Below are 7,752 nucleotides of genomic sequence, written 5' to 3'. Positions count from 1 at the left end.
AGGAAACTTAAGGTCATAGAAGCAAAGTAACTTGCCCAAAGTCCCCTGGCCTGGAAGCGTCCTATTTTTCTAACTCTTAACTGAGGCGTGTTTCTCAGGATTCACATAATATCCCTGGCTCTTCCTGGACTGCAATGTTGCTGCAGCTCAAGGTTGTGCTATTGATGTTTGCAGTGAACACAGGTAAACTGAGAACAGTACGCATGCCTGTCTCCCCAGACCCAGAAGCTCCGGGAGCTGGGAGGACAGTCACCAGGGTAATGTGGGGGTGCAGCAGGGGCCATCAGAGTGGCAGGGTCATCTGACCATCTCTAGGACTCTCGTCACGACACATCTCCCAGGCCCACCCTTAATCCCAAGGACAAGCCCCTCACCCTCCCGCCACGATCCCTTCAAACCTCAGTGTCACTACCAGCAAAATGGCACCAACCCCCTTTGTATTCGTTTCCTGTGGCTGCCACCAAAAAAAAAAATATCACAAAGGGGATGGCTTAAAACAAACAGAAATGTGGTGTCTCCCAGTTCTAGATACTAGAAGTCCAGAATAAAGGTGCTGGCAGAGCCAGGCTCCCTCTGAACCTGCAGGAGAAGAAAGCTTCCTTGCCCCTTCTAGCTTCTGGCAGCTCCAGACGTTCCTTGACTTGTGGCCACATCAGGCCGATCTCTGCCTCGTCTTCATAGGCCTTCTCCCTGTGGGTCCCATTGTCTTCCCTCTGCGCATGCAAGGTCTGACAATTAAGTTGGTGAACCTGTTGCAACAATGTTTCTAACCCTTTTTGATGTCAGAGGGATTATTCATTATGAATTTGTACCAACTGGACAGACAGTTAACCAAGTTTACTAGTTGGAAGGGCTGAAAAGGCTGCGTGAAAAAGTTAGACGACCTGCACTTTTCGCCAACAATTCATGGCTCTTGCATCACGACAATGCACCAACTCACATGGCACTGTCTGTGAGGGAGTTTTTAGCCAGTAAACAAGTAACTGTATTGGGACACCCTCCCTACTCACCTGATCTGGCCCTCAATGACTTCTCTCTTTACCCGAAGATAAAGGAAATATTGAAAGGAAGCCATTTTGATGACATTCAGGACATCAAGGGTAATACGACGACAGCTCTGATGGCCATTCCAGAAAAAGAGTTCCAAAACTACTTTGAAGGGTGGACTAGGCACTGGCGTTGGTGTATAGTTTCCCAAGGGGAGTACTTCGAAGGTGACCCTAGTGATGTTCAGAATGAGGTATGTAGCAATTTTTCTAGGGAGAGTGCGAACTTAATTGTCCAACCTCATATTTATCTGTATCCAAATTTCCCCTTTCCATAAGGATCGGTCACTGGATTAGGCCCACCCTAAGGATGACAGTTTAACTTGATTACCTCTGTTGAGACCCTATCTCCAAATGAAGGCCATATTCTGAGGTCCTGGGGGTTAGGACTTCCACATATAATTTTGGTGGGGCACCGTTCAAGGATTGAATGTAGTACCACACATAAACCTCTGAGCACAGTGCTTGGCTGGCACAGTATCAATGCTCCATAAAATGCTGCCAAAGAAAAAAGTTGAGCACCTGGAAAAAAGGTGCTTGGTGTACTCTGTGTGCCAGGCACAGTTTGGGGGCTTGGCATATATTATCCCACTGAACTCTCACAACCACCCCTGGAGACAGGCAAGATTTTCATTGAAATGATGAGGGAGCTGGGACTCAGAGAGGTTAAGGCACTTGCCTGAAGTCACACAGCATAACTGGCAGAGCAAATATCAACCCCAGGTCTACGGGGCTCCACTACATCACATAGGGTAGGGTAGCGCTATAGTGGGGAGTGGGAGGGATAGAAAGGCAGGGAGAAAGTGCTGAGCACACAGCACATGACCCTGGGGAGCTTTCTGGGTCTGAGAGGCATGGAATGCTCTTGATGATAGTGAGTGGGTGGGCTGGATGGCAGGCTGCCCGGGGAGGTGTTGGCAGGCTGCCCGGGTACAGGGCTGCCAGGTCTGAGTAACTCCACTGTGACCTAACCGGCCCGGCCGATACTCCAGGGCTGGGACCGGGCCAGCCCTGAGGAATGTTGTCCAGAGCGTGGACACACTTCGCTTCGTTCTCAGTATGCACAGCTCGCCAGGAAGCCAAGAGGTGGTGATTCCTTCAAGAAGCCTGCAAGTGCAGCTCACTCAAGAGTCAGGCTACTCTCTCTTCCTCTTACTCTCTTTCCAAGGGTTCCCTGCGCCTAAGGTAGGCTTTCTGTTCTGGCTGAGTTTATTTACTCAGGTACTAACATGCTGACACACTCAAGCATCTATTCATGCATTCACTCATTTACTTATCCACCCATTTACCTAATGGCTCATTGATTCATTCATTCACTCACTCACTCATTCGTGCTCACACGTTCATGTACACAGACATTCACTCTTTCATCTATCTATCCATCCATCCTTCACCCATCCATCCATCCATCTATCCATCCATCATTCTTTCATCCATCCATGCAACCTTTATTACGCACCTACCATATTTTCCACACAAAGCTTCTCATGCCTCCCAGAGTACTTTCTCACCCACTTTTACTGCTACTGCAACTTATATATCGGGAAGGCAGGCCCCTGTGCCAATGGACGCCCCCCGGATACCTGGCCTTCTTGTGCTGTGCTTCCAGAATCTCCTTCTCAGGAGGACGCTTGGGACAAGTGGACGGCCGATCCTCTGCACAGCTCCAGTCTGCATGTAAGAGCCAGTGATGGCCTCCTGAGACTTGGGGCTCCTGAGGGCCCTCTGCCCTGTGGGCCCCTTCCAATCTTTTGATGACAGGACTATACACCGTCCTGGGTCCTGTGGCCCCAGCGGGGCAATTTCCAGTTATTGGACTCCTGTGGACTCAGGCCCGTCCTCGAGGAGCACCGTCGAGCTGCTGTTCTTAGAGTAAGGACAAAGATGCTACTGGGAGGGCCACTGGCACCCAGGGCTTTAGACTCGGGCAGAGAAGGTCAGGGCGATCCGGGAAGGACCATGACATCCTGCCCTGGCCAGAGAGCAAGAAAGGGGAGGGACTCCAGGCCCATAACAGATACGGGAGCAGAACCCAAGCTAGAGAAGCCAGGAGCAATGTCCCTCTCTCATTCCTACCCCTTCACATTCCAGGCTAACGCTGATTCCCAGGGAGGCCCTTCCAGACCCCCACATCCAGCCACTCCTGTTCCCTGCTGCCTTAGCATCCTCCCTCCCCCCACCCACACCCCGCTTTTTCACACCCTCCACACACTCCTGCTGCCTCGCTTTTCTGTTTCCTGGCAAATATCACCACCCCCATTTTGCAGAGGAGGAAACCAAGGCTCAGAGAAGGCAGGTGACCTGTTCCAAGGCACAGGGGGTGTGGCCAAGCCAGGGTGACGACTCCTGGGTCTTGGGTTCTTTTTTCTTTTATTCTTTTTTTTTTTTTTAGTTTCAGGTACCCAAAACGAGATAGTGATTAGACATTTACACACCTCACAAAGTGATAACCCCACCAAGTCTGACACCATACATAACTATTACAATACCACTGACTCTACTCCCTGTGCTATCTATCCCGTGACTACATATTAATTATAGTTGACAGACAATATTATTTGACACGGAGTATTATTTTATATTAGTTTCAGGTGTGCGGCCCAGTAGTTAGGCATTTATATAATTTACGAAATGATCCCCCTGATAATGCCGGCACCCATCTGGCCCCATACACAGTTTTTACAACATTATGGACTATATTTCCCACGCTGTACTTCACATCCCCGTGACTATTTTGTGCATGAATTCTTTTCTCCATCCACATTGGCCAGGTACTTTATTAATGCAGTTTTATTTAAAATTGGATGTCTGTAAGTAATAATAATGGCCATACCAATCATATTTCATGGCTGTTTTTCAAAGGTGCCATTTTCACTTTAACTTTGTAGTGCTGGCAGGTAGGCAGGGCTCAGGGGTGTGTGTGCGTGTGTGTGTGTGTGTGTGTGTGTGTGCGCGCGCGCGCACGCGCCTGTGTCTGCCTGTAGGTGGCCCTGGCTGAGCCGGCCCTGCTGGGGAGCAGGTTGGACATCTGTCCCGGTGTGGGAGTGTCTGAGGACTGGGCGTGCCAGAGGCCCAGCAGCCTTGTCTTGCTCACACTACCGACTGAGTCAGCCCCACGACAGCAGCAGCTCCGGTGCTGACCCGGGAGCTGCGAGGGTGCCAGCCCATGGCCGAGCCTGCCCTTCTCCTCACAGCCCAGATGGAGAGGCTGGCCCCGGTGTCCCTGGCCTCACCGTGTCCCCGGATCCCACGGGCCCGCATCGCCAGGCGGCCGGGGTGCTATGCCCGGCACTGGACTGACCTGGGCAGCAGGTACAGAAATCACAGGAAGGGGTTGGGGAGGCTTGGGCCCCTGGTATCTCAGGGTCAAGGCTGAGGAGCAAAGGGGCCAAGATGAGGACCTCCTGGTTTAAATTAACCGAAGGACATCCATAAAGCTGGATTCTGGGAGACCATTAAAGTGAATGAGTTAGATCTTTATGTTACTGACGTGTAAAGGTGTAAATCTATACTTCAAATGGGATTATGCTACCTGTGTGCTTCTAAGCTTCCTTTGATCCCTTAATTTTCATTATGGATATCTTTGCATGTCAGTAACATAAAGACCCCAAACCCAAATCTTTCTGGGACACAACCTTCCCTGGGCTCCTGCTGTTGGCTTCCTGCAGGGGCCACTGATTTTCAGATTCTCAGAGATGTGAATGACCCTCCATATGTGCTGTTCCCCCTTCCTCTGGATGTAGAAAGTATTAGGGACCCTAGGGGTTATTTGGGGTTCAGGATTCAGGGCCTTAAGCTATAGCGTCTTAGCTGGGTCCCTGTGGCTGTGTGGTCAGTCACCTGGGCTGACAAGCTGTGACACTCCTCCTTCCTGCTCTGTGTGCCTCTGACAGCCAGACCAGACGTTTTTAGAAGTCATTTCTCCCCACATATGATTTCAGCATATTACATTAGGATTACTATAGGAATTCAAGCAGTGCAGAAGTACCTATGCCTATTCCCCCAAACTTAACTACTGTCAAAGTTTTGGCATCTACCTGGGGAGAATTTTTTTTTTTTTTAAGATTTTTACTGGGGAATTGGGGGATGGGAACAGCGCTGGGGAATTGGGGGAAGGGAAACAGACAAGTTGCTGTCCTTTTGTTCTTCAGTCTAGTTGTGGAGGATGTCGCTTCACTGGCCCAAGTTGGCACCATCATTGCGCTCTTCCCGGGTGAGGCAGATCAGTCGCCGGCTTCTGGACGGCCGCTCACTGCGGCTGCTGGCCGCTCACGCTGGCTGCTGGCTACACACAGTAGCCCATGGCAACCTACTGCAGCAGGGGCTGCAGCCTACGCCGTCGCCGGTGACTCACAGCAGCCCAGCCCCAGGTTGAGCTGTTGTTCAGCATCTTAGCTGTGGAGGGCACTGGCCCTCATATGTGGGATCCGAACTGGGGCCCTCTGGCGTCCCAAGCCAGCTCTTAACCAACGCGCCACTCATCTGGCCCTGGGGAGAATTTTTGATGTATGTAAACCTATACTTCAAATAGGATCAAGCTACCCGTGTGCTTCTTTGATCCCTTAATTATTAGTATGGACACACCTTTACACGTCAGTAACATAAAGATCTAACTCATTCATTTTAAATGGTCTCCCAGAATCCAGCTTTATGGATGTCCTTTGGCTAATTTGAACCAGTTAATGTCCTCGCGAATGGACATTTAAATTGGTTCCAATATTTTAACAAGTCCAAGCAATACTTCAGTGAACATCTTTGGGGATTTGTGTGGGTAAAACTCATTCCTATAAGGGTAATTGCAGGTTTAAAAGGAACAATTAGAATCACGAAAGATCCTGCACAGTTGCCCTCCAAAAATGTTCTAGCTCAGAGCCCACCCACAGCAGGGAACCTACCTATGGCCACTCATTTCCACCCAGGACCTGAGGACTGACTGTGGCTTGTAGGTAGAGAGCAGGTTCGGGGAGCAGAGAATCCCGATCCTCAAACAACTGAGCCCACAGCTCTCCCTGATGTGGGAACAACTTCTAGGCTCAGGGAAGAAGCAGGGAGCTCAGGGAGATCATTTAATTCATACAGCAAATTCACTGAACTCCTGCTGGGGGCCTCTGCCCCATCCCAGGCAGACTTACTCAGGATATGCGATTTTATGGAGAATCGATCTTAATAAGCGAAGACATGCCTGTCTGTTTACCTATCTGTCTGTCTGTCTGTCTGTCTATCCACCCATCTACCAACCAACCTACCTATCTATCATGGCTGTTCCCCTGACCTCCTCCTGTACCGTTCCTTAATCTCTTGGTTCCCGAGCTCACTAACTTTGAATTCACTGTAAGAGTACCTGACCCACTGAATGTGCTCAAGACTTACTGGATGATTTTCGTTGCATTCCCTTTGGTACTTGAAACAAAACGAAACACACAAAAAAATGACACACCTTCCAAAAGAGTAGTTTTTCAAACTCCGGAGTGCTGTAAATCTTTTATTTGAGTTTCATCTTTATTCTATTTTTGAGTATTGAAAAACTAGTAAAAGCGTCACATACCTCCAGTGTGTTATATTTATTTTGTCCATCAAAATTATATAAATTGCATGATCCATAAATGCTTTACATTGAACTTACGAAGGATTTTACAAGAATATAATGGTTCTCTTTTTTGTTTATTGAAAAGAGATTCCATTGCCAAGAAAAAAAATGTGAAAACCACTTCCCTGAGACAGAGCTGGTTTGTCTGCTCCAGGCCAGTGCTCTTGTATATCGGTTCACAAAGTTACTAGGTCAGCTCTCCCTACCCTCTGAGTTCTTCGTCTCCCTGGTCACTCAGGGGTGAGTCATTTATTTATTCAACAAGTTCCAATGGGACCGTAAGCTCCCAGCTGCCAAGTCATAGCTGTTTTGTTCACCTGTGTATCTCTAGCATCCAGTGCACTTGTAGGTGCTCAGGAAATGTTTGCTCAATGAATACAATGCCCACTGCCTCTACGTGAAGTCCCGTGATGGGTAAGGGGACATGAGGATGAATGAGATGCTCCTAGCCCTTGGGAAGTCCACAAGCCGGTCCAGGAAGAAGACCTAGAACTGGTCCACTGCAACATGATGTACTAAATGCCGATCAGAAAGGTCTGAGCAGGGGTGACTAGAGTCAGTACTGTCATCCAGTAGAACTTTTCATAAAGTGAGTAGGACACAGAGTTCGCTCTCTGTGTGGACTGAATCTTAAAATCATGCAATAGTCGGCCTTGGGAGGTGCCTTAAATGACCCAGTCGTAGCAAGAAGACTCTGTAGGGACCCCTCCAACCTTGCTCCCAAGTAGAAATGTATCTTCTGTTAATTCATGATTGGTATTAAATAATAACAAGTGAAACCCACTTCCCCCGCCTACCTCCAACTCACAAGAATAGTAATTGTGAACAGTTCAGTGTGAATCCTATAAGATTTTATGCTTCAGAAATATATTTTTACATATATGTACATGGAAAACATATGATCTAACACATGTATATAACACTTCTATACTTGTAGCATTTTGTATTTGACCTTCTCCACATGATAATATCTTTTCATGGAAATACAGAGATCTACATTTTTCTCTGTAAAGGTTGCCTGATATTCATTTTACGAGCAAGCTGTACTTTCATTAACTAGCCTCCTATGATGGACTTTTAGGTTGTTGCCTGTTCTTTTCCTTCCTTCCTTCCTTCCTT

At 48.3% G+C, this 7,752-nt stretch overlaps 1 protein-coding gene across 1 annotated transcript in view; it reads left to right on the top strand.

Moving 5' to 3' along the window:
* Positions 1-4,164: 4,164 nt before the first annotated feature.
* The window catches only part of ARHGAP40 (Rho GTPase activating protein 40), a 49,604-nt gene continuing 46,016 nt past the window's right edge, over positions 4,165-7,752 (top strand). The window contains exon 1 of the mRNA XM_019625057.1: positions 4,165-4,358. Within this exon, the coding sequence (XP_019480602.1) occupies positions 4,213-4,358 (146 nt within the window). The 5' untranslated portion in view covers positions 4,165-4,212. The remainder of the gene's footprint in view (positions 4,359-7,752) is intronic.

The sequence above is a fragment of the Hipposideros armiger genome, unplaced genomic scaffold, assembly GCF_001890085.2.
Source record: "Hipposideros armiger isolate ML-2016 unplaced genomic scaffold, ASM189008v1 scaffold_613, whole genome shotgun sequence".
In the NCBI taxonomy this organism is placed as follows: Eukaryota; Metazoa; Chordata; class Mammalia; order Chiroptera; family Hipposideridae; genus Hipposideros; species Hipposideros armiger.
Note: the sequence above shows the minus strand (reverse complement) of the source record. Positions and strands in the feature narration are given on the sequence as shown.